We start from the raw sequence: 26245 nt of genomic DNA on the forward strand, positions 1-26245 counted from the left end.
ACCTTCTGGTATAAGAATTTAGTCATTTGCAAATGCTAATTAAGATTACACACTGAACCTTGCTTATGACAGACGCTTTAAAAATGGTATGCATCTTTATTCTGTTATTACGGCTTTTGGTTCTAGGAACACTCTTTATTGGGAATAAAGCAGTGTATTATAGTTCACAATCAATCATTAAATGAATAAACCTGGTGGTATGATGTTGACAATTACATGACCTGAATCTGGGAAAAAGCCTTATTTCAAAAGTTTAGGGGAGTAGTGGAGAGTGGACATGCAGCAGAAAGTTCTCAAAGGAGAGAAATGATGACTGTGCTACTCACTTAATGAGGCATCAGATGCTTTTGGCTCCAACACTACTGGCTGGAAGAAGTGCCAGTCCTGGTAAACTGTGTCAGTGATCTTCACGACAGTACAAAAGATCCTGTTATTTTTTTCATACTAAATGTAGGTAGATCAGAATTATTACCCCAAATCGATTTTCCAAATCAACCTGGAGAACTTTTTGATGTGTCCTCTATCATTCAGTTCTTTCTCAATACAAGCTCTAAAGTGACTGTTGTGTCATGGAACCTTTCATGTGCTCCCAGTTGTTATACAATGCATACAGGGTAGTGAGGGTTAACCCTGTGAGACCACCTCTTGCTACTCCACGAAGCCCACCTAGAAGAAAACAAAACAACACAAAATACCAACTAGATTAATATTATGAAGTAAAAAGTCTTACAAGCAAAATTAAACAGCACCAACTATCTCTAAAAGTACAAGCAACATCCCATAATCAGTCCCTCATCTTTTCTTGGAAGCCAAGCTCGGGCATTATAAAAGATTGAATGTGAAAAAGATAAAAGTTGATGTTAAGTCCAAGAACATAATGAAAACTGAAAACAGACATTCACAACCATTTATTGCCTTTTAAAAGGTAATCCATTTCTGTGATTTTTAGAATTCTCATTTTGAGCGGTTTCATTTTATTTACTTAAATGCCAGCAGTAGAACTGGGATAAGAGCATAGATAGCACTTTCTTATTTGCTGCAAGCCATAAATCTGAGGACTTCCTGGAATGGGATAATCTAGTGATTTAACTTAAAAGACTTTTAGAAATGGCAATTTATAATCACGATTTTGGACTGGTCAAGTAGTGGATTTGCAAAAGTCATTTTTCCATTACTTACTAAAGTGAGCCTGACAATTATAAACCAATTAGCATTTTCAGAGAGCTTTTGACATTGTGCTATGTGTAAAACACTCAAAGGGACAACACTCAAAATGCATATGGTAAACACAGAATATTAATTTTGTTTTGATAAATGCCAGTCTCAGGGAATCAGGAAAGATAATAGTTCTTTCATTTTAAAGACAAATAATAAACATATCAAAAAAATTCTCAGCAGAGAAATCTTCATAGCTTTCTGATAGTCAACAATATGTTTCTAGCTAAAACAGTAATGGATGAGAATGGAGGAACAGAAGAACTTTTTAAAAAACTTTAAAATTTTCTCTTTATTTCTTTTAATATCTATTTGAAAAGAAAAGGAAAAAAAAAACAGAACAAAGCAAAACAAAAGTGTTCAGCAGACTCCTCAGGGAAGATTCAAAATATATAATAAATTACCAGTTAAAGTATATATATAATAGAAGAAATTGTCCATCTTTTCTTTGCTTCTTTTTGTTCTCTGTGATGCATTTTTAAAAACTTTATTCTTTTTCCCCTTTTTTGTCTACCCTCTCCCCCAAGCAGGCTAGAGGTTCAACTGGTATGCTGTCCTATGTTTTGTTATTTCTTTGTCTCTTATAGCTTCACTGGTTTCCCCTTACCCAATCCTAATTTTCAAAGTTATTTTTGCTTTTAAAATTCTGTATTTTCTTTTCTGGTTAACCTTTCCTTCTCCCCCTCCCCCCTATCATCTTTTCCCTCAACATCTCTCATTTGATTTTTAATTCTTTTCTGAGTTTTTTCCCCCCCTAGAAACTCAGTGGGGAGCCATTCAACATTACTTTTTGGGGTACAGACAGCTTTTATTTCACTGTCCTCCTCTGAAGATGAATCCAATCTTCTCTATTTCTACAGTATGTTTATATGGGTGGGATTTCTTTGTTGGTCCATTTTTTTTTTAAAGGGAATATTAGTGTAAGTCCCTTTAATTGTATGTGGGAAAAGGCAAAGAACTTTACAGATGTTGATCAGAGACTGTTAGCTAAAGTAGATCAAGTCTATAGCCTCAGTTTTGGCTTCTCCGGAGTCAGACAAGGCCTGGACTACATTCCATTGTCCAAAGAAGGGATGATGTGGCCAAAGAAGCTGTGCATCACCTTATCTATTGCATTCCACTGACCAACTAGGAGAACAGTAGACTTATGTGACCAATCACAACATATAGAGGGTGGGATTTGGAGGTTCTTTGTCTGAAATGTATAAAAGCTGTAAGCATTTTCAAGGCTCTGGCCCCATCCTGCTGTGAAATTTGGCTCAGAAACCAGGATGGGGTCTGCTTCTAGAGATTCTAATAAATAATTCTGCTTTCTATGAGTGATCTCTATAGTAGTCGATTTGGGTAGGTCTTTTTGTCCCAAACAGGGGGATGATGCCCTCTAGCTTCATTTCAGCTCTCCCCTTAGACCTGGAACCCCAAACCAAGATCTCTACCTTCCTACAAGTGCTTGAAGCTGGCAGCCTCCCTGCCCCACTGCCTCTGCACTTACTGGTGTGCTGGTTCCTTCTCACCCAGGGCTGCTTTGCATTATATTTCAGCTGAGGTTCACTCAGTCTTCTCAGGCCCCCAACTCTACATGCAGTCTCCAGGTAAAATTTCCTGTGGTTCCTACTGAGGCTTCAGCCAAACCCAGTTAACTCCAGGGGTATTACTTGGTATTTCTGCAGAGCTAGCCTGGAGATGTTTGCATTTCACACTGGTTTATCTCTGGCTTGGGGACTTCCTTTGGATCTTCTTTTGTATCAGCATCCCCCCCCCCAATTCTACCTCAAATCTTCTTGATTTTTCACCTATGTTGACCATAAGATGCAAATTTATTCTATTTGTGAGGGAAATCAGGAGAGCTTGAAATGTATTCATCTACTCTACCATCTTCCCAGAATGATCCTCGAGAAGAGCTCTAAAAGGCCATTTACTCAAGTTATAGAAGAATTGCAACCATAATAGGAGAGTATATCCACATCCATTAGGCTAAACTTACACACTCTTGAACTTCAAATTTTTTTTTTTTTAAGAGCAATGTATTTTAGAAAGTCCATGACAGGTTTATGCGTATGGCTTAAGAACATTAATGTGGCATGAAATTATGTTCCATCCAGGAGTTTCTGGAATTTTCATAAGACTGCTGACAGAATGTTATCTTAGAAACAAAACAAAAATTCTCCTCATCCTCACTTTTCCCACCATGGAAAAACTCAGAACCCTTCTAACAAGCAAAACAAATCCTCATGTCAATTATATCAATAATATATCTCAACTGAACTCTTGAGTTCAGAGGAGAGCAGCATATTTCAGCCTGAGTTTGTTGGAATAATGACTGGTCACTGTGTTAATCAGAACTCTTAAGTCTTTCAAAATTATCTTTACAAAGTTTATCAAAGTTGCTTTCATTCTAATTCTTTGCCACCACAAAAGAGGGCTATTATAAATATTTATATACAGACAGGGCTTTAAAAAAAATGTTTGGAGTATAGACCTAGCAGTGGTATTGCTGGATCAAAGGTTATGTTCACTTTTGTAACTTTTGGGGCACAGTTCCCATTGTTTTCCAGAATAACTAGATTTGTTGTCAGATATACTTACCATTGTGTTAATATGCCTATTTATCCACTGTCCTTTTAGCATGTTATTTTGCCTTTTTTGTTGATTTTGCTTAATTGATGAATATGAGGTAGAACCTCAGAGAAGCTTTAATTTTCATTTCTTTAATTAGTGATTTGGAATGCTTTTTTTTTTTTTTTCAAATAGCTATTGACATCCTGGTTAATTTCTAAGATAAAATTTTATCTTTATCAATGATTACCTGGTGAAGAGATGCTAAAATGAGAAAGCCCACAGGAAAAGAAATTGTCTCTACATATCTAAAAAAAATTGGGGATTCTTTAGTTGTTCCAGTTAATTCTTCAATGTAAATGTGAAGTGTTTGAGCTACAAAACAAACACATGATAGTTTAAAGGTAAAATGGAGATAGAGATTTAATGAAGGCCTTATAAAAAACCCATATGCCAGATAGTAAACACTAACAGTTTTTGAACTTAAGTCGTTTTAGGAGGAACATTTCAAAACAGAAAGAGTCCATTTCTCCAAGGGATGTATTTACAGCTGGATTTATTAGATAGTTCAAAGGACCACACCTTCCAGCATTTATACCAGCTGCCAGTTTCTGATAACAAATATGCTTCAGCTCTTCTTAGTCTAAACTCCATTATCTCCCTTTGCAAAAGCTATAGAATACAATTTTCAATAGCTTTCAAATTTATGGGTGGGGCCAGGAAACTAGTAACAGCCCCCCCCCCCCCAAAAGGCAAGCAAAAAAGCAGATCAGTTTATTTAAGTCTTTAGACATGCTTTCCTAAATATCTACCCTTTTTTTATGTTGGAGTATAACATATGGTATACAGTATGTGTGCTTGATGGGCACATTTGCTATTATCTTCTCAATGCCACTGAAAAATGATAAATATATGTATATTCCAACTGCTATCCTAAAATATTTAGATTCACTTTTACTCAGTGTTCTTTTGACCTGAAAATAAATCAAAAAAGGCTAGGATTATTGGAAATATATATAATTAAACTTTATAAAAGGGTAATAAATTGGAGAACATGGCAGTGAAATCATTCAAAAACATGAAAAGCAATTAATAAGAAATAGTTTGGTCATTAAGCCCTAGTTCTGACTCATTTGAATGGAATTGTGCAGTGAATGCGATTTTTTGGAACTAAGAAAAATCAAAAAAGGTTTATAGATCCCTTTAGCTTGTAAAAAACATTCATAATTAGACTGCATTCCCTGAACCTTAACCATTATGGCTAAACTGGATTAGTCTTTAAGTCTGGCCACAGGCCCAAACAGAATCTGCACAAATAATAAAGTAATTATAGCTTGCATAAGAGTTGAACTTTGATCATTGCCAAAGGATGTTATTCTCCTTGGTCCCCGTAGAGAGGTTAAAAAAAAAACAAATTAGTGGAAACAAACAAAAAATCAACAACAAAATGCAGGAAATGTACTGGAGGGTGGGGGTAGTCTTGTATAAGGGAAGGTATTGTAGTAGCAATGATGAAAAAGGTATGAGACAGGAACCAAGAAGTTTGTAAAGCACTTGGATTTGTCTCTTGTCTTTTATTAAAGGAGTTTTAATTTTCCCCTTTAAGCATAAGTTATTTTCTGGAAAGCTTGTTACTTAATGTTAAGTGAATACAGTTAAGCTCAAACCAACAAAGCTATTTTTTGGGAAGCAGAAAAGAAAAAAAAGGAGAAAAAATTTCACCTAAGAGACTGGATTGTGTTATGAGATTTAATGTGCTTATATGCAAGGCAAATTATAGTCCTGGATACAAGTCTTGGATACAAAAAGAAGCTCTTGCAAGCAGGCAAGTACCTGACACCTGGATTTTAAAGGGCCAAAGCTTTTCTGATTTCACTCCTTAGAGCCCGTCACGATGGTATCAAACACATCTTCCTGAAAGCTTGACAAGAGAAGTGACAAAGCAGATACACAGATGCTGGGTCCCCCTCTCCTGTTACAACTCACAGAAATTTAAAGTGAGGAATAAGTCTTTCAACAAACTTGGGCTTTTAAAAGTGTTGGTTTCTCATTCTGTGCTCTCAAGATCTGTGGGAAATTAATAGCAACTTTTCCTCTGGAAATTGTTAAAATACTCCATGATGCACCTAGCTCAAATGACAACTTTTCCAAGTGACATTTAGGTCTAACTATAAGTACATTTGCCTCACTCATGGCAGGTCTCCAAAGATTAATCTCCTCCATTTACAACCTGGACATTAACATATTATCCTCAGGGCCAGCTCTAGAGGTAAGAGCAAATTTGATTTCAAAAATTAGCTATTTGTCAGGAGTGGGGTATTTCAGAAGGTTTCCTTCTGCCTCTTTATACAACAGTCATGCATAGAGTAATCTATTTAAACAAATCATCTCATATAAATTTCCATTTCTGGAAGCACTCCTAATTTTTGCCCCTCTAAGAAAGTATGAATGTGCTCTAAATCTAGTTTTATAAGGCAGGCTATTTCCCACAAAAATATATGGAAAATCTTGAATTAACGGCATCCTTTTGGAATGTAAAGAATTCTGTTTTCCATGAAGCCACATCTGTTAAACCATCAGATATTTAACCAGAGGTTCAAGGGCTCAGATCATTAAATGGGTATAATCCCACTCAAAGCCAGAGTGCATCCTGAATGACAGCAGCCACCCCTTCAAAACCACAAAAAAAAAACAAAAACCCAACTTGGTATTTTGGATGTTGTAATATAATAGATTGTTACCAACAGTCATATGTCTACTAAGCAGCTCTATGAAAGATGCAAATGAACAGGATCATATGTTTACTAAGTCACTTATTTATTTATAGCTGTACTTGGTATGGGACTGTTGGAGATGCTATAAGCCCTTACATAACTCCAGGACTCTATTTGGACACATGTCTATATATTCATTCCTTTCATTAGTATCCTCCCCTGACACCTCTTCAGGGTATGGAGGTGATTCAGGGGACTGAAAACTCTAGTAAGGCTGATTAAGCTGGGAAATCTTAGAGCAAGAACTATATAGACATGATGGGAGTTGTAATTTATGTCAGAGGAGAGTGTATGTATACTGAAAAAACCAGGGATCCAGAGAGTGTATATTTACTCAATTATTCAAAATATAGCAAAACCTTTCCAAATTTACTCTGCTTAAAGGACCTCACCCTAACAAAAATGTTTTTACTTTCTTCAACTTCAGAGCCCACCAATAACTGAAATAAGATTGGATTAGTAGTAATGAGTGCTTGAGGCACAAATCTGTCAACTACCACCTGTAACCTTAATAACAATAGTAATAATAGCTAAAATGCACACAGCACTTATGCTAGGCATTGTGCTAAGTGCCTTACCAGTATTATCTCATTTGATTCCTTACAATACTGGGACCTGTTATCCTCATTTTCCACATGAAGAAACTGAGGCAAACAGACGTTAAATAGCCTGTCCAGTTCCAACACCTGGTCTTCCTGTTGGCAGGCTTGGTGCTCTATTCATGCTAGTACCCTCCTCCCCTACTCCCAGCTATTTCTTGGAACCTATTTTTCCTCATTTGTAAACAGAAGTCAGACTAGACGATTTTCTGCCCAGATAATTTATAAATTCTTAGAAGCATGAAAAATTATTTAAGCCATATGAGATAAAATGACTTTACATTTTAAAGAACTCACTAAGCTCTTATCAACTGAGAAACATGGCAATCCCATGTGCAAAAAAAGATTTTTGGAAATGCTAATGGAAATATCATTAAGAATAATTAATACCATAGTTTTATACCCTTTAGTTGGCATACTTAAAAGTTCTACCTTTAAGTCACACTTTATAGTATTAGAACGCTAAGTCATAAGTTTGTTATACTTTACATATAGGAATATAACTAGCATTTATGGAAAATGTGTTACATATATTTATAAGTTAAGAAGATATTCTCAAAAATAATGACCTTTTTTTTGGATTGAGGCAATTGGGATTAAGTGACTTGCCCAGGGTCACACAGTTAGGAAGTGTTAAGTGTCTGAGCACAAATTTGAACTCAGGTCTTCCTGAGTAATAATCTTTTTTTTTAAATGTCAAGATGCCACATTATAAAAATATATCTAATCTCAGACATTTCTCTCAAAAGAGGAGAAATGACCTGTTTTAGGGGACATAGATTAAATTTTTTTTGTATTTCTTATACCAAATGACACCTAGTTCAGTATTTCTTAAACTTTTCCTATTTGTAACCCCCTTTTATTCTGAGAAATTTTTATGTGATTCCACATATATAGTTTTATAAAATAGGTATACAAATTAAACATTTACTGACAATATCATAATTTCATGATCTCCAATTCAATTATGAGATGCCATATGGGTCACAAACCATAGTCTAAGAAGCTGGGGTCTAGATAGCATGAAGTGTGAAACACAAGTGATTTTTATACTGTGGACTTAGAAACAAACACTGACCTTCAGATAATTTGGTTGTGGTTTACTTTGATAATATAATCAATATACAGACACTCCCTTTTTGATTTTGCAAATGATCTTATGTGTGTTATAGGTAAATTTGTATTCAAACAAATCCAAGGCAGTGATAAACAGGAACTTGAATATTAGATGTGCTCATAATTTAATTTGGATTTAGGCATCAATATAGCGGCTCAGTCACTGATCCTAACTTCATCAGAGGGCACATTAATAATAATCTACAGAGACAGGCTTCTAATCACAATCTGTTATTTAAGGGAAGAAATGCTTTCATTGTTAAAGGAACAGTTGATTCTTAATCACTGTCCATACTGTCCCTAATAAAATCCCTTCCCCAAGACAGTTAATTTTAGACATTAAAAGAAAAACCATCTTATTCAACTTTGTGGGTATGAAATTTCTAAAAGGAAGATAAAGCAAACAGTGTACAAACTCTTAGGCAGAGAAGGAGGCAGCTAAACATTGAGAAAGATTAGACAAAAAGTTAGTACCATTCCAGGAGGCTGTCCTGTTTCAGTGCAGCTGGACCTTCCTGAAGCGTGACTGATTTTTTTTCTCCACTCTAGGAGATGCTGTAATCCTTTGATGCCGAACTTTTTTACGAATCAATGAGGCCAGCCTTTTTGTGATGAAAATTTCTCAATGTAGCTAGGTTGCTCTTGGGACAGAAGTCCATTCTAGGTTCAGCTACAGTGCTATCTCCTCCATGAAATCTTCTTTGGTCCTTCCAGGTACTGCTGTTCTACTCCTCCTTAACTTTCTTTTATTATACTGAGCTGTGTACATGTTATAACTTTATTTCCTCTCCAACTAGAACACAGCTTCTTCAGAATAAAGACTTTATTTCTCTGTGCTATGCATACAGTAGGCATTAAATAAATGTCAATTTGAATTTTAATTTGTGTAATAATGAATATTGTTATACCACTATAGGAAAAATAAGTACTTATTATAAGTAATAATTTGTTTTTATCTTATAGGACAGTCACAAGCAATCTAGACGCCCAAGCATGGAAAACAAGGTTTTAAATATCAAAGGAATTGGGCCTATTGGTGCTATTTCTACAGTCCTCAAAGAAAAATAATTATTAAGAGAGTTGACAAAATGACTTCTAATTCTTCACATTAGAAAGAATAGAGTCCACTGCCTTTTTGCTGTTCCAAGTTTTCTAGTGATGAATTTCCTGTCCTCTTTATCTTGTAGCCTTCCTGAAGCATCTGATATTGCTGAATACTCCCTTCTTTTATACTTCCATATCTGATCGCCCCCTTTTTCAGATTCTTCCTCCTAATGAATAGTCATTAGTCTTCTCTTTCTACATAATCCCACATGTTGATCCCTTTAATTCTTTTGTGGTAGATTCCAATCTATAAATAGCCACATCTTGAACACTCCAGGGTTATTTTAACTACAAACTAGATATCGCTATCTGGCTGTCCAGCAGGCTCTTCCCACTTAACATATCTAAAACTAAACTGACCATTTCCCCTGGATTCCTGCTCTTCCCTCCTACCTTTCCTTTTTATCATCTTTTTCTTACCAATTCTTCAAACTGAGTCATCTAACTCATCCTTCTTCTTAACCTCAGAATCCACAAGTGCTCTCAGTTATATTTCTGAAATATTACATGTCCATTTCCCCAAACCACAGTAGTTCAAGAATTCATTGCCAACTGCCTAGATTCTTTCAAGTCTTCTAATTTCCCCTCCCCCATCCTTTCCTTTCAAAATCCTTATCACCACCGTCCATTCATTACTTTATCCCCTCCCTCTGCTAGCCACCTCCCAGGTCTCCGGCTCTTCTTTTTGTTAAGGCCAACCTCTCCATAGATAGGCACCTGTTCCTATCCACCCTCTACCCTGCTCCCAGATTGCAGCCTCAATCACTCATTCTCTCTACTTCAATGGCTTTCAGGGAAAGTGTTCTTTAATGCTTTCAAATTTCTCCCTATCTCCAAAATGTGGGTGTATCCCAAGGTTCTGTTTCATATCTCCTATCATTTCTCTCCTGATAACTTTATCAGTCCTCATGGACTGAGAATTCGATCCCTGATGAAAACTTCCAGATATATAATATGTCCAAAAATGACCTTATTACCTCTCACCCCTCCAAAACCTTACCTTTTAAAAATTTCCCTATGGTTACTGAAGAAACCACGATTTGTCTAGTTCCAGGCTAATAACCTGAGCATTATCTTTTATACCTTCTCCTATTAGATTGCAGGCTCCAGCAGGATAGAACTGTATTTTTGTCTTTCTTGTATTTCCAGTAATTTATAGTGCCCAGAAAATGGTAGTCCCTTAATGATTTTTGGCTGTTTAGTAACTGACTTTCTGACTGTTATCTTTTTCACTCACTTCGCATAACCAATCATTTGTCAAAACGATGTTGCTTTTTTCACATCTCTTACACCTGACTTTTTTTCTCTACTCATTCAATTACTACTTTATTTTGAGCCCCCATCACCACTTGCCTAGATCATCTATCTGGTCTCCTGCTTCAAGTCTGTTCTCATTGTGCCAATACTTAGTAGCCACCAAAGAACTTTCCCTGAAGTATATTCTGTACTTAGGCCACTCCAATGGCCTCCTATTGACTAAGTAATTTAACTTGGACTCTACTGTTGCAAGACAGTGCCTTTCTACCTCCATACCTCCCATACTGGACTCAATATCCTGTGATCCACAGTAGCTCTTCCAAATCTTTTAATTCCACCTTAAATCTTCATTGGCTGTCTCTCACCAATGTTCCAAATGATAACTTTGCCACTTACTTCACAGAAGCAGAAAGAACTCTTGGCCTTTTACCAAGAATTCCTTCTTCCCTCCTCCTACCTACAACACATAGCACTCAGGTGTCTTTCTGCATTATTTCCTCCTAGTCTGTCTCAGAAGTGACTTTATTCCATCCCACCTTCTCCAACAGATTGTTCCCTTTATCACAGATCTCTTATATTAATCTTTTCTAGTCTTCTTGCTACCTTCAAATAGGCCCAAATATCCATCATACTCAAAAACAAAATAAAAAAAAAAAAACCCTCACTGATCTGTCCACAACTGTGATGTATCATCCACATCTCTCTTGCAGGTATCTACAATAGGTGCTTCTACTTCCTTTTTTTTTTTTTTTAAACTTTCATTTTTAGGACTCAGAAGACTTCTAGCTTAAGATTAAACTGAAATTATTCACTCTAAAGTTACCAACAATTCCTTAATTGCCAAATCTAGTGTCTTTTCTCAATTACTTATCTTTTTTGACCTCTCTGCTGCCTATGGCATAGCTGAACACATTTTTCTTCCTGCTCTGGTTTCCCCTTTTATTTATGTGCTTCTTAATCTCCTTTTTTGTATCTTTCAAGTTATTGAGTTGTGTATTCCACCAAGATCTATTCTTGGTCCTTTTCTTTCAGCCAATCAATAAGCATTTGCTAGGAACTTACTTAGTTCTAGGCACTTTGCTAAGCTCTGGGGATACAGTGAAAAGCAAGAGAGCTCCTGGTCTTAAGGAGCTTACACAATAATAACAATACTGTACAAACAAGGTACACATACAAAATCTTAAATTGGAGACAATCTCCAATAAGGAGGAATCAGAAAAAACTTCTTGTAGAAGGTGGGATTTTAGATGAAGCTTGAAAGGAACCAGAAGGCAGAGAAGAGGGAGAGAATTCCAGACACTGAGATTAGCCAGTGAAAATGACTAGAATTGGGTTTATGTGAGAAAAAGCAAGGCCAGTGTCATTGATTAGTGAATCAATTAATTGTGAGGTTAAGGTAGGAAGGACCCAAGTTGTGAAGAACTTTTGAATGCCAAATAGAGGACTTTGTATTTGATCCTAGTGGTGACAGGGAGTCAGTCATTAGGTTTTATGGAATACAAAGGTGATATGGTCAGACCCATACTCAAGGAGGATCAATTTGACATTTGATGAATAATGAGGTGAGTTTATTAGAGAGGTATAAAAAGATTGCCCTGCCACAGTAAGGGCCCAATTGAGATTATGTAACAAATTTGTAATGGATCCAGATGGCATGGTTTTATGACTTTTTTTTCTCCAGATTCATTTAGCAGCAAGGGGGAGTGAAGATAGCAAATAGTGGGAGTATTTCAAGGTTGGGATTTGGCAGGTAAAAATCTTTTAACAAGATAATGGGGCAAGGGATTTAAAGAGGACAGAGCAATTAAAATGGTTCACCAATGGATCAAAACAGCAAAAGAAAGGAAAATGGCTGGTGCAGGAGTAATAGGCTGGAAAGAACTGAGGGGTTTAGGGGGTGAAGGTCACCATGAAAATGAAGAATGAAGTTTGGGGCCGTAACATAAAGGGAGAAGTAGAATTGATAACGGATTGTGATCAGATGAGGGGATTTCAAAATTCAATCTTGAACTATTGCACACAACCAACTTTGTGTATGAAGCTGAGGTCAGGTGGTTACTGGAATTCCCAGTGGTTGCCTCTTCCCCCTGATTCAAATATAAGATCCTGTTTCGCTCTTAGGATCCCCCTCTTCCTTCCAAATGAACCTTAATCACACTTTATACAGAAAGCAGGCCCAAACCCTAACATTATTTAGTCTCCTCATACTTTATTTTCTACTTGTCTTCATTACCTTTTCAGCTTTTTACAAGAGAAAGGCCAGTTTTCTTCTTTATGGCTGTATTTCTAGGGCCCAGCATAGGACTGGATACAAAGCCTAATAAATGTTTCTTAATCAACTTTTCAAGACAGCCCACACACAACGCAGGTCCAGTTCAAAGACACTTGGCTTTACTGTGACCTTCAATCTTCCAGTTGAAAGTGATTGCAAACCTTGCAGCATTTATCATTATTTGTATTATATTGTTTAGTCAGTATGTTACCACTATCCCTGACAGGTTTTTAAAGACAGAAGAAACCTTATCTTTCTATCTCTTCTAGAGATATGCATTACATGGAGTAATTTTAAAATAATAAACCTTGATTATTAAAGTTCCTTCTTAATTTAAACAACCTATATTTTATTATCTCTCACTAATCACACTAACCCCAGTGATTATGGCTTTCAAGGAAAGATTAAACAATAAGGCATTAACTACAATTAATCTTCATTTGGCTTATAATTAAAATTCCCATGTTAAATTAAATCGCAGCTATTTATATTACATTCTGGCTTCTTGACCCAGGTCAGAGACGAAGCAAAATGGCAGATGGAGCTCCTTTCTTCTTCTCTAGACTTGTTACAGGTATTATAGGTCCCTCTCTTAAATGGGACTTCTCGAGTGTCTCCATGGAAATATTGCTAACTCCTAAACTTGTTTTGGCAGATAGATCTCTATTAATCATCTCACTAAAATGTATATCAGAAAAAAATCCTCCCATGCTAATCTATTTTGTAGTTTCAGGATTAACAGTGTACTGATAAAATATGCAAAATTTAAAGATTGTTCCACAAACATTCCGGGCCTAAATTATCTGTGAAAGCTATTGGTTCCACATTGCTGTTCCAACACTCCCTACCTATATAGAGTCACAGTTAGGGTCTGAAACCTGTGGTTGTATTACCTTTTATTTAGAATACCATGGCTTTGTATTTTCTCATGAGATCAGTAAAAATATTTATATGACCATTAAATATAATGCACTAAATGGTGAAAGAACAAGTTATCAACCATTTAAAAATTCATACTAGCAATCAGAAGGGTGCTTGCTCCTTAAAGTACTATTATTCTACCAAAGCACATGTTTTTCATTCTTTTATAGAAGTACTTCCTGACACCAGTTGACAATTATCAGTACATAAGATTTACTAGACAAAAAATTAAGCTCTTGTTGTAATACTTTTATAGAGTCAAGTCTTCAATGGACTGCTAACAAAGAGCTGAGCAAAACTCTAAGTCAGAAATATTTTAAAAATCAGACTTGTGATAACATATACATTTGTTAATCATAGGTATTCTCAAAAAAGATCAATCCCCTTCCCTAAAACAAAATTCAATCCTAAAGAGTGACCTATGAATATTAATCAAGAAAGAAATCTAAGCTTTTACATATGTATGTATACTTCTGAAAAACTTAGCGATTCAGAGTTGTCTAGGGCTGTAAGTTTTACTTTCTTTTACTCAAATTTTAAAGTAAATATAAAGAGTGTTCTTAGAGTTGGCATTATTCTGAGTCCAGAAGCAACAATAAACATAATGGATCCTTAGATATGTTCAGGACAAGCACCTGCAATAGAATGCACCACCTAATATATCAACATTTCAAACAGGGGATGAGGGAATAGAAAATTTTAATAAAAAAACTAATCAATCTCCAAGTTAAATCAAAGCAAGGGTGAGCACGGGGAAGGTAAGAAAATAAGCTGGAAAATGATTCAGGATTAAGGAAACACAAGATAGCAAGACATAATATGTAGAAATGTCATGCCATTCAATAGCATGATTATTTTCTTCAAGAAAAAACTGAAAAATGTTCAATAAAGTCAACACATAATATATAAAATTTAACTGATAATATTCTGACAGGAAATCATTCCTTAATAATATGGAGGCATTCTTGATCAAGCTCTTTGTACAGGGTTAGACCAAAGAGCAAATTTAAAATAATCCCAATCAAACTTATACAAGCTGATGATGGTAAACAGATAAAGAAAAAAAAAACATTACAAACTACCTCAATGAAAAAGCATTTGGTCTCCTTGTTAAGTTGAGAACTATGGAAGCCAGTGTCAAAACAGACTCAAACTTAAGTAAGATAAGATAATCCTAAAGAATGAAGCTAGGAGGACAACCATGAAACGTGAAGAAGATCTATAAATTTTGAAGAATATATTCTTTTGATTGTCAAGGTCAGAGGATCTAAAATATTCATACTCTAATAGTGAAGTCCTTAAAGTAAAGTGAGTAGAGGAAAACTGATGGAGGACACTGCCCTATTATTTATGGTCTATGACAATAATACACTTTTACAAAGCACTCACTAAGTATCAGACCCTGTGCTAAGTGCTTGCCATGAACAAAGTAGAGGAAAACTACTGTACGGGAAGGGGTCACTGAAGATCACTACTATTCCTCTTCAGGCTGCCCTGCTTTCTCATTCAGATTTTTTCTACACTGCTCTACAACCCTCTTTACTTTAGGAGCTTTCTCCAACCCTGGATTTCACACTTTTAGAAGTAACCTTCTTCTGTAGCCTGGCTTTTCCTTCTCTCCCCAATACACTTTTCTTTTGTATGTTGTTCAGCTTGCCCAAATAGAATGGACACACCCTGAGAGTTCTAACTGTCTTGACTTATTCCCAGAGCTTTGCAGTAGTGCTTAGTACAAAGTAAGAGGGAACAGTAACTACACTGATGGGATCATAGATTCAGCAAAGCATCCAAGAAATAGTGCTGTGCTAATCACACAGGAATGAGAATCTCACATCCTCTTTTGTTCCATAAATAGCCTAAAGCTGGCAGTTTGCTGCAGTGACCAAGTTTCCTGAAAATAGCAGATAGCTTTACATCAAATACTCATATACTAAATGTCTGTTTCAACTCTGAAACTGAAACCAGCACCTACCTGTACATTTATACAACATTCCTGTCATGGTTCCAGCTGCTATTGTATTGATGTCATCTTCAGCACCTCGTGTCTTTTCAATGACAACACCAAATGCACTATAGAGGAGAGCTGGCAATGGAACAAAAATAAACAATGAAATATCAGCAAAGTTGTGGTTCTTTACAACTTTCAATGCTAAATGACTTAATTCATTTTTCTTAACTCTTTCTAAAAGATGATTCTGGAAACTTTTCCTGTTGGGCTTGAAACATATTTCTAAAATATTTCTAACTGTTGTAAAAAGAATCACATCTTTTTTTTTCTTAACCTTTCTTTATTAGCTTGCTGGAACATTATAACCCTAAATATTCTCATTAATTTGTTGATAATAATTATAAATTCCATTATTCCTCTATTTTATTTTATGTTTATACACACACACACATACTCATTAGATGTTACCAAAAAAAAAAAAAAAAAAAAAAAAAAAAAAAAAAAATTTGAGGCTTTTCTATGACTACTATATAAGTAGCCATATAAGCACTTATGATTAATTACCATCATCATTCACTCTAAGTTACCTAAAAATGTCAAATTCTTATAGAATCTACTGTTAGGAAAACCAGCCTGATTAATGTGTCACTTCTCACAAAAGGACCCTGAACTCTTAACATAAAGAGTTTGATCTGACTTTGTTTATTAATGTGGGCTATGACTTTGGTTTCCTTCTTTCTAAATATCTGGGCATTTTTACTAGCTCTCCTTTATGCCTGAACACTCTTTCCTAGACTGATGATTTTCCTGACTTTTTCCAAGTCCTAACTAAAATCCCATTCCCCCCCCCCCCACTCCTCTTAATTCTAGTGCCATCTCTTAATTACTTCCTATTTATTCTTTATGTAGTCTCCTTGTTATATATCTTTTTACATACTGTTTCCTTTAGTGGATTGTGTGCTCTTTTGCTTTACTTTGTATTACCAGTGCCTGGAACACAATAGGTATTTAATAAATGTTTGTTGATATATCAATTTATTTTCTGCTTACACGGAGAAAGTTCCAGAACTGGATGTTTATTAAAACAATATACAAATGGGCAAATAGAGCAGAGCTAAAAGTGATATTTCTCATAAATTTTTAGTTGTACTATTGGACTAAAATGTAGTCATTCTTAAAGTTCAAATGAGACTAAAATGATCTAATTTGTTCATGCCATATAACACTTCTACTTACCCAGAGAGCCCAGAGTGTTAGCCCATAGTGCCCCTTGTCTGGTTACCATATTCAAAATCCTATTTGGAAAGAAAGAAAAAGTATTGGACATAATTGGAAAGAATAAAACATAAAAAGTATCACTGTTTATGTTCATCATTTATTTTAGAGAATTCAAGCATTAGGGCCAATAGAAATTTGAAATAGATCTGATTCTGACAATTTTCTTTTTTAAATTAATGTCTAAAATAACTTTTATCTAGAGTCTCAAACATCAAGATTTTATTTTACTTGGGAAATGAAAAAAGCCCCTACAAGAATTATAGATTCTTAGTTCTTGACTATATGGCCATAAAAGAATGGAGTATATTTTAAAAATTGTCTTATGCAAATTGTTTGCTAACAATTATGACTACGAGAACTTAGCTTGTTTTTTTTTTTTTAAACGTTATAATGCAGGATCAAGACATGAATGGTCAACCTGAGATAAAAAAGCCACAACAGTTATATTATTCATAATTTATGTTTGCTTCCATACTAACAATGAATAGTCAAAATGACTGCTCAGCATACTCTTGAGGAAGCACAGTTTCCTTCTGTTTATTCTGATACCAGGAATCACTAGAACAGTGAAAATAGGACCAGATCAAGAGGACAGTCTATTAATCTACCAGTAGTGTAACACTATCACAGGAATGGCAATGTCCTGGATAGCTGACTACCACTGGACCTCACAAGACTATCATGTGACATCAAAACAACACATTTATGATTATCACATATTCAACTAAAAGCCAGTTTGTTTTCATTAATTTGTAAATAGTTAAGTTTATTAAGTGATAAAGCTTTTTTTTTTTTTTTTTTTTGGGGGGGGATGTTTTATTCTTTCCAATTATGTCCAATAATAGTCTTCAACATTCATTTACACAAGATTTTGAGTTCCAAATTTTCTTCTACCATCCTTCTCCAAGACGGCAATCTGTTATACATATGCAATCATGGAAAGATATTTCCACATTAGTCATATTGTGAAAGAAGAAGCAGAACAAAAGGGAAATGCCACAATGGGGGGAAAAAAAGAAAATATGTTTCTATTCATATTCCATAGTTGCTAATCTACCATAACACACTCTTTTGTTTTTAATATAACACAGTTCACATTAAAGTTTTAAAAGTACTCTCACATCTTTAATTTCATTTTTGATACTGGTTTCATTTCATTTTTTGTTTGTAAAAACTGTCAAACTAAAAAATCTATTTTGATGATGGAAAAGATTAAAAATAATTTCAAGTTTCCTTAAGATATTTTAAGACCACCTTCATTCTGAATATAACTGCTATAAATGATCTCCACCCGCCTCAAACAAAGCAGGGTCATTAAATTATTTTCTGAATAAAAAAGAAAAAGGTCATACTAGTTAAATGTTGTGAAAGCAAAGATGGCTTTCAAGGAAATGACCTTCAGAAAGTTTCAGGGTCTTAACACAAATACTAACAAAACTAGGACACTTACTGCCCCCTGCTGGCTGAACTTATGCCAAGTATAAATGATTTTTTTTAAACTAACCCTACCAGAGTTCTGAGTAACCATAGAGAAAAATCTGAACAAAGTTGAAGTATTTAGGTATTATGGCATCAAACAAGACTTACTGTACATTTCTTGGCTTGGACCAGGACATCTTTCGTGTTTCCTTCAATCCCAGCCTCAAACCATTCACTGCTCCAAATGCAGCTCCTTAAGGGATCACAATATTAACAATTATTGCATAAGGAATCCAAAATCAATGCTACCATTTCAAAATTTGTTTTAATAGTTTTTGAAAAATGACCTTTAACAGTTAATCGTTTACAGAAAATACAACTATTTTAAAAAATTACATTATGTTGTCAGAAGAAAAATCCACCCAATTTTCTTTATGGAAATATAAATATATACATATATTATACATAATATATAAAATATAAACACTATGTATTCCACACCTTTCTGCCTTTTTAAAATATAAGATAATCAAGATATATATCTACCTGTTATACAGCATCCTCCAATGGTAAAAAATGCCAATTCAAACCTGCCCCGCGTTTTATTGGCTCCAGTGGGTAAAATAAATTCATCTGTGTCCTAAAAGATGAAAATGAAAACAAATAATAATCCTACCTCTGGAGATATCTCAGAGTCCTTTGTGACTTTCCAAGAAGATTCTTCAAAGAAAATGAAATTTTAATTACACTAAATCTAACTACAGAAATATCCCACTTGTTGGAGATCGGATTTCTGGTAACTTCAACAGCATGGGGGAATTCTGAATAAATGAAGAAAAATACTCACCATGAAAATTAAGAAGTGACATAACCTATTTATTGGTTTATTTTGCTTTATACTTGTTACAAGGAGGGTTCTATTATGAGATGTAATGTTAAAGAAATGGAAGCAATGCAAAAAATTGCACTAATACATTTAGAACTGATAAAGGGAAGAGAGCAGAACCAAGAGATATATTTATACAGAAACAATATTATAAAGAAAAATATCTTTGAAAGATTTAAGAACTCTGATTGATGATGGAAAAGAGCTATTAGATAAGGTTATCTCTTCCAAATTCTTCACTTTGCAGATGAACAAACTAAGGTCCCAAGATGTCAAGAAACTTGAAAAAGGCCACAAAAGTAGTAAATGTGCAGCCAGATGCATCCCCAGTCCTTTAACTCCAGATCTTTCTGTCCAACGCAATATATTAGTTTTTTTTTTTGTTTTGTTTTCTAAAGTTAATTACAATAAAATCAGGCAGAATTCTAGGATAATCATCTATGTTCAGACTCAATCTTACCTGTATAAGATATCTGGGATCCACATTTAAATACGGAGACAGAGGACTCATACCAGTAACTAGAGAGAAAACAGATATTTCATCACAACCAAAATCCTGATACTATGCCATATTTAATGTTAAACAGAAGCTGCAAAGTGAAACATAAAAAAAAGCCAATTCTTGGGGTGGGTTGAATTAATGAGTTATTCCTTTATTAAATTCAAAAAGGTCAGATTTTAAATAGGTTTTGTTTTAGCTGCCAAGAGGATTTTTTCTTTATAAAAAAAAAAAAAAGTTTTGATAATTTTGTCTTTATATCGGTTATCTCTTGGGAATAATAACTATTAAGCATAAAAAACGGATAGTAAGAAAACCTGATAACGTATAGTACATTCCATCTTTGAAGTCTCCTGCCTCTATGCTGTGATCTAGATGGAACATTTAATTATTTGTTCTCTGGAACCAATACAGGTTTTTCAATTATTCAAAATTAAATTCCTTGTAGCTATCTTTTTATTTACATGCTGGTAATCATCATCTATTATAGTTTCCTCTTGGTTTTGCTCATTTTACTCAGAACCAGTTCAGGCCAAGCTTCCAGTATTTTTCTCAATTTTTCATAGTCGTTTCAATAATACTAATGGGAATCCATTTGAGTACAGGTCTTTCCTATTACAAAGAATGCTATTAAGAATATTTTCTTATACATTAGACCCATGTTTCTGTTTTTGATTGCCTTGAGATATACATTCAGTAATGGGAATGCTGGATTAAAGGAAAAGAATAGTAACAGTTCCACCACGAACATATTAGTGTGCCTATCTTCCCTAAACAGTGCTCTCAACATTAAAAATTTTTGATGACTTGCAGAATATGAGGTAACAATCTTATAATTGGATAATCAGCATTTCTTTTGTCATTAGTGATTTGGAACAAGTTTCCTTTTGACCATTTATGCAGTTATTCCTTGGCACTCAATTCTACAAAGAGATAGTCTTCATCTGGGGTCTGTGAATAGCTCTATTTTAATATAATTGATTTAGATCTCACTAGACTGCTAGAGATGTCCAGGACCAAAAAAGTTAGAAACTCTTGTCTTAGAGAATTGCCATGGCTTTGAAAGATTGACTTTCCCAAAGTCACAAGTTATCTCCAAACAAATAAGCCTAGGTTTATGAGTAGTATTTGATACCATTTTTCCCCTACTCTAATTTCTTACTTTACTTTTACATGGTCAGAATGACTAATTTTGTCTTTAATGATATTCTTTATCCCTTATTTGGTTAAGAATTTCCTCCCCAAATAGCAGTGAAATGTATTAAAATAGTACTTTAATTTTTAAACGATTTTTAAAAAAAAATCTTCAGGTTTAAACCAACAGGATAAACCTAATTGCTATTAAATTACCTTTGAGTTTTCCCAATACTTATTGCCTAAAAAGGTATCTTTCCTGAAATAATTTGTGTTCTTGGATTTGTTACCAAACACTAATAGTTTTTTTTTTTAACTAATGCTATGCTGCCTTTACTTATTTGTACTTTTCCCTAATGCTCTTTTATATTCTAGATCATTTCTGTATAATTCAATGAAATATTTTTTAGGAAATTTGAATTATGATGTTAAATATGTAAATTAATTTGAGTAACTTTGTATTTTTAATAGAGACTTCTCAGGAAGGGAAATAATTCTAGGACAAAAATGGAGGAAAGGCAAATTGGATGAGGAATTATTAGCCATATTACAATAAATTCTTAGAATCATAAAAACACTAATGACAAATTCACCTTCAGAGGAACCTGGCACTTGGTACACAGAATCTCAAAGTCTCAACTCTTACCCATCAAGCCCACAATTGGAGACAGGACGTTGTCACTCATGACCTAACTCCCAGGAGAAGCAGGGCTCAAAACAAACCCTAGTCAGAAATATTTTACCTCAGTTTCATCATCTCAAAAAGATTGGATTTCTGTAGCTTGCAGGAATTTGCTGGAAATACAAAGTATCTACTTTGTGTATTTGAGTTTTGAGTTATTGGGATGAGAGACCGTCTTAAAAAATGTTATTAAGTTATAGCGTTGTGAAGCCCCTCTCCCAGCCCATCTTCTGGTCAAGCGTCACCCACAGCTGACTATCCCTCTGGAGAACAGCGTGGAGGGCCCCGTGCCTGGAAAGACAAATTCAGGACCTCCACAACACTTCCTCCCCAACTCCTCCACGCCTCCAACGCCTCTACCACTCCCTCGGATACTGAGTTCACACGAAGTTTGAGGTTTCTGTTAATGAAAAGGAATTTAGGGTCCTGGGGGGAAGGCCCTGCTTAAGTGCTTCGAAATGCCTGGCACGTGCCAGGTGTCGGAATGGATCCGGGACGAGGAGTCTGCGCCGTTTCTGAGGACAAAGAGGCTTCAGGGAAAGCCTACAAGGGTCACAACACGAGTCCTTCACGTGTTTCCCGAGTTTTTCCCGCACCTTTCATTCAATCCCGAAGACGGCAGCAAACGGGCTTTCCCCCCGATATTTCAAGCTTCGCTTAGTGAATGCTCCCCAAACCTTCCCCCAAATTCCTTCTGGGGAGGGGCAGATGGAAAAACGGGTTTGGGGCACTCAGACACGCCCCCTCCCCCTGCCGGACCCGCCTGCAGGTCAGCTGGGAAATAGGAGGTGGGCCTTGGGACAGATACTTACGGGGGACTCCGGCCAGATCTGCGTTCGAGTAGCTCATCCCGGAGCCGCTCCCGCCGAAAAATCCCGCTAGGCCTCCCGTGCTCCTGTTGCTGTTGCCTCCGCTGCCGTCCATGGCCCTGCTCCTTCCTTTTCGTCCGCTGCCCGAGGTCTCCGCTTCAGGCCGGGGCCCTTTCGGCGGCCGTTAGTCCGCGTCACCGCGCGGCCCCTGACCGCGATGCCTCACTCCTCCCCGGTCGCTGCTGGCAGCGCCGCCGGTGCCGGTACTACGCCCGCTACAGCCGCCGCCACCGCCGCCTCCTTCACGCGGTGACCTTCCGGGGCGTCCAGTGGTCGTCAAGTAGCGGACGTCCGCTTTGCGACTGTGCGCGGCGCGGAAGCCGGAAGTACTTGACGGCAGCAGTTCCGGAGGCGCAAAAGTGAAGGCATCCGAAGTCGTCCCTGCTGCTTCTGCTGAGGGCTCGGCCACTCTTGTGGGGAAGAGAAGAAAACTCTTAGTGCTCTGGGAGGGCCGAAAGAGTCATTTGAAGAGGAGAAGAGGGTGAGAGGAGAGAGGCGCAGGAGAGGGCATGGTGTGGTGTGGGAGAGCCGGCCGCCCGCCCCCACCCGCCATCGCCCCTCTCCGGCCGGGTGAATGAGGCTCTCCGTCCGGGCTGGCCCGGGGGCTGCGCGCCGTGGGACCCCAGCATGAGTGCGGGCCCCGGCTGCAAACCCTGCAGGAAGCGAGCCCGCTGCGGCGCCTCTAAATCGCCGCCGCCCTCAACCTCCGGTCCCCTGAGCCAGTCCGGAGGAAAGAGACAGGTGTCGGCCCCTGAGGCCGTCCCGGGCCAGACCGTCCTGTTCCCTCTTTGGCCGAGGACGCCGTCTTCATCCGTCGGCTCCCCGGGACCAACAGCGTCCGGGCCACGCGGCGTCTGCGGCAAGTTGGGGAACAAAGGTGAGTGCTCCGCTCCCCGGGCTCAGCACCTTCTTTCCCCTCTTCGTTCCGACTCTGTTTGGAGGACTCGGCGGAGGACGCGCCGGCTCCGTCTTGGGCTGACGTGGGTTCCCTTCTGCAGTCCTGAGGTCATTTCTTAACGATAAAAGACCTTCTCGGGAAGAAGGAAGCGCTTTCTGGGGTTTTACTGGACAAAGTTAGGAGGAAATTCCCTTTTTGTCCTCATCTTTGGGAATGTGGTCAGGGAATGCCTTTGGAATGGGAGAAAAGCATTTAGCTGATGTTTTGCATTAACAACCAGCTCTAGGAAAGTTCCTGCAATTTTTGTGTAGTTGAAATTTATCTTCTAACCCGTGAAACCCCAAGGAAAGAGTGACACTAAGGTCGGGATATAAGGGAGCTAGCTTTGTCCTTGTGCTTTATAAATTGTTTGGTCCCTGAGAATCACGTGCTGACTGGAAAACCAAGGGTTGGCCTCCTTTCTTTGTAGTTGGGAACGGGAAGCTAAATGAAACGATGTTCAAACCTTTGTGTGAAGAAGAGCACGAGATTTCTTATGGCTTAAAATCACCTTTAGATACAGCGTACTTTTATTTTTCTCAATAGCACTTTATTTACCAATTTCATGTAAAGATAGTTTCCAACATTAATTTTTCCCCCCTGAGGCTGGGGTTAAGTGACTTGCCCAGGGTCACACAGCTAGGAAGTGTTAAGTGTCTGAGACCAGATTTGAACTCGGGGCCTCCTGACAGGGCTGGTGCTCTATCCCTGCGCCACCTAGCTGCCCCCTTCATTTTTGTAAGATTTTGAGCTCCAGATTTTTTTTTTTCTCCTTCCCTAAGATAGCAAGCAATCTGATATAGGTTATGCCTAGTAGTTTTTAAAAAGAGATTATTCGATATATGTACATGAGGTAAGGGAAAGCAGTTGGGTTTTTTTTTTTTTTTTAATGTTGCTTTCTTATGTCATTCTTCCAAGCTATGATTGTTACCATAGGAATAGAAATTTGGCAGTTGACTTTGCTGTTTATAATATAGTAAAAGACACAGTAGATCCCTCTTATTGAAAGTCTTAAATTCAAATTATCTTCTTTTACTGTTGAATAATCAAGTAGAATGTAAACTCCCAGGATTCAGCAGCTATTTTTCATTTTTCTCTTTATGTTCCCAAAGTTTACAAGATATAATAAAGTATAATGGGTAAGAAGACCATGACTTAAGTTCTGTCTCCATCCCCATAACTTGGTTGCCATGGGCAAGTTGCTTAATCTCTTGATGTCCAGTAGTTAAATTTCAGGAAAGATGTAGAACTGTGATGTGTGAGGAGTTTCTGCACCAGAAATTTCCTATACTGATGGAAATCATCTCCAGTACTTAATGCATTACCTTACTCACAGTAGTTACTTTATAAATGTTTGTTGGAATGAATTAAATCTTCATCTACTACCCCCTCCCCTTTTTTTTTAAGTTTGACAATGACAAGATGCTTAATAAGCAATTATATATTCCTGTCTGAAGATGTTGATGTCTGTACAGCATCTATTATCAAATTTTCTGGAATTGAACTTTTTCCCCCATGTTGTTTTACTTGATTTCTACAGCAAATTGCTAAGTACTTAGTTATGACTATATGCTTTTTGTACAAGACAAAACAGTTTCAGAAAGATTAAATGATTTACTCATGGCCAAACAGCTATTGGTAGAGTAAAGATTTGAACTGAGGTCTCTTCTGCTTCCAGGTTCAGCTCATTTGATGTTGTGATCATGATCTTAGAAAGTACATTTGTATTTACTGTTAATATGAATTATGGCTTAGACTAATTATGAGATATATAAATTTATGCCTAATCTTTTTTCTAGCTTTCAAACAAAAGACAATTACCAATTGGGTGGACACTAAAGAATTCAACACAGGGTCAAAAAGGTATGTGATTTTTATTGTGAACTAGATTAAAAGAATAAATCTTTAGTAATAAGATAGGAAAATTTCAAGAGATGTAGTTTCTGGATTCATAATTTTATTAATTATGATTAGCAGATAATGAATAAAATGATCATTTGGTTCTTTGTTGTACCCAAGAAGCTCCTCAGGCTTATATGTCCTTAGAAGAGTTAAGGTTTGCTGACAGTTAGAAATGAACAATTAATCAGAGAGAATTAAATCTTAAAATGAGAGGTAGATCTATTCTAATGAAGAACTGGAAGACTTTGATCACTTTTACTCCTAGATATACAGACCCACCCTCAGCTTCTACAATTTAGACAAAGTAATTTTTATACTTTACCCTAAAATCTACTCCTCAGGCCTGTCTGAGTAGAACACAAAGGCTGGAATTTACCCAGAATTGTATTTTCTTTGTAAGATTATCTAGTTGGGTAAGGTAAGAATTCCCTCCTAATTGGGATGAGTAAGTGGGGTAGATTTTTTTGGTCCAGGTCAGAAATCTCCTTAAGATACTAGCCTTTGAATGAAGAAATAGAAAGGAAAAAACTTGCATTTCCCTAGGTTAATTGGACATTTTATATTATATAAAATCCATAATAATAATGTATAATATGTATTATGTGATTTATATCACATAATAATTTTGTGACAGGTAAAATAAATGAGCGTTATAGAATTAAATATGTATATACTGAATAAATACATATTGAGCACATATATCATAAAAGTTTTTTTGTCATGGTTCCTGCTGCTGTTCCTCCCTGAGCGCTCTTTCTGTTCTTCTCCACCATCTATACACTAATAGTTCCTACTAGTTCAAAGAATATCTTAAAATTGCTTTAAATTTACTTTCTTCACTAATACTTTTTTGGCAGCTATATCCCACATTAGTCTG

The 26245-nt window shown here is 36.5% G+C and overlaps 2 protein-coding genes and 1 non-coding gene across 5 annotated transcripts in view; 1 reads left to right on the forward strand and 2 right to left on the reverse strand.

Moving 5' to 3' along the window:
• Positions 1-76: 76 nt before the first annotated feature.
• Positions 77-22806, reverse strand: TIMM23B (translocase of inner mitochondrial membrane 23 homolog B). Its single transcript, XM_074296091.1, has 7 exons — positions 22473-22806; positions 19806-19864; positions 19006-19099; positions 18628-18712; positions 16999-17057; positions 15787-15897; positions 77-666 (listed from the first exon to the last, which is right to left on the reverse strand). Exons 1-7 carry the CDS (start codon positions 22582-22584, stop codon positions 551-553), a joined length of 636 nt encoding a protein of 211 aa, XP_074152192.1. The 5' UTR covers positions 22585-22806; the 3' UTR covers positions 77-550.
• LOC141559233 (small nucleolar RNA SNORA74) lies at positions 17499-17706 on the reverse strand. Its single transcript, XR_012487298.1, has one exon. It is a non-coding gene; the product is annotated as a small nucleolar RNA SNORA74 (small nucleolar RNA).
• Positions 22807-22860: 54 nt separating the features above from the next.
• PARG (poly(ADP-ribose) glycohydrolase) overlaps positions 22861-26245 on the forward strand; it is a 116771-nt gene continuing 113386 nt past the window's right edge. For all 3 annotated transcript variants that reach the window (XM_074296085.1, XM_074296087.1, XM_074296088.1), the window contains exons 1-2: positions 22861-23406; positions 25266-25329. In XM_074296085.1, the coding sequence (XP_074152186.1) occupies positions 23157-23406; positions 25266-25329 (314 nt within the window). In that variant the 5' untranslated portion in view covers positions 22861-23156. The remainder of the gene's footprint in view (positions 23407-25265; positions 25330-26245) is intronic.

Source organism: Sminthopsis crassicaudata, chromosome 2 (assembly GCF_048593235.1).
Source record: "Sminthopsis crassicaudata isolate SCR6 chromosome 2, ASM4859323v1, whole genome shotgun sequence".
Classification (NCBI taxonomy): domain Eukaryota; kingdom Metazoa; phylum Chordata; class Mammalia; order Dasyuromorphia; family Dasyuridae; genus Sminthopsis; species Sminthopsis crassicaudata.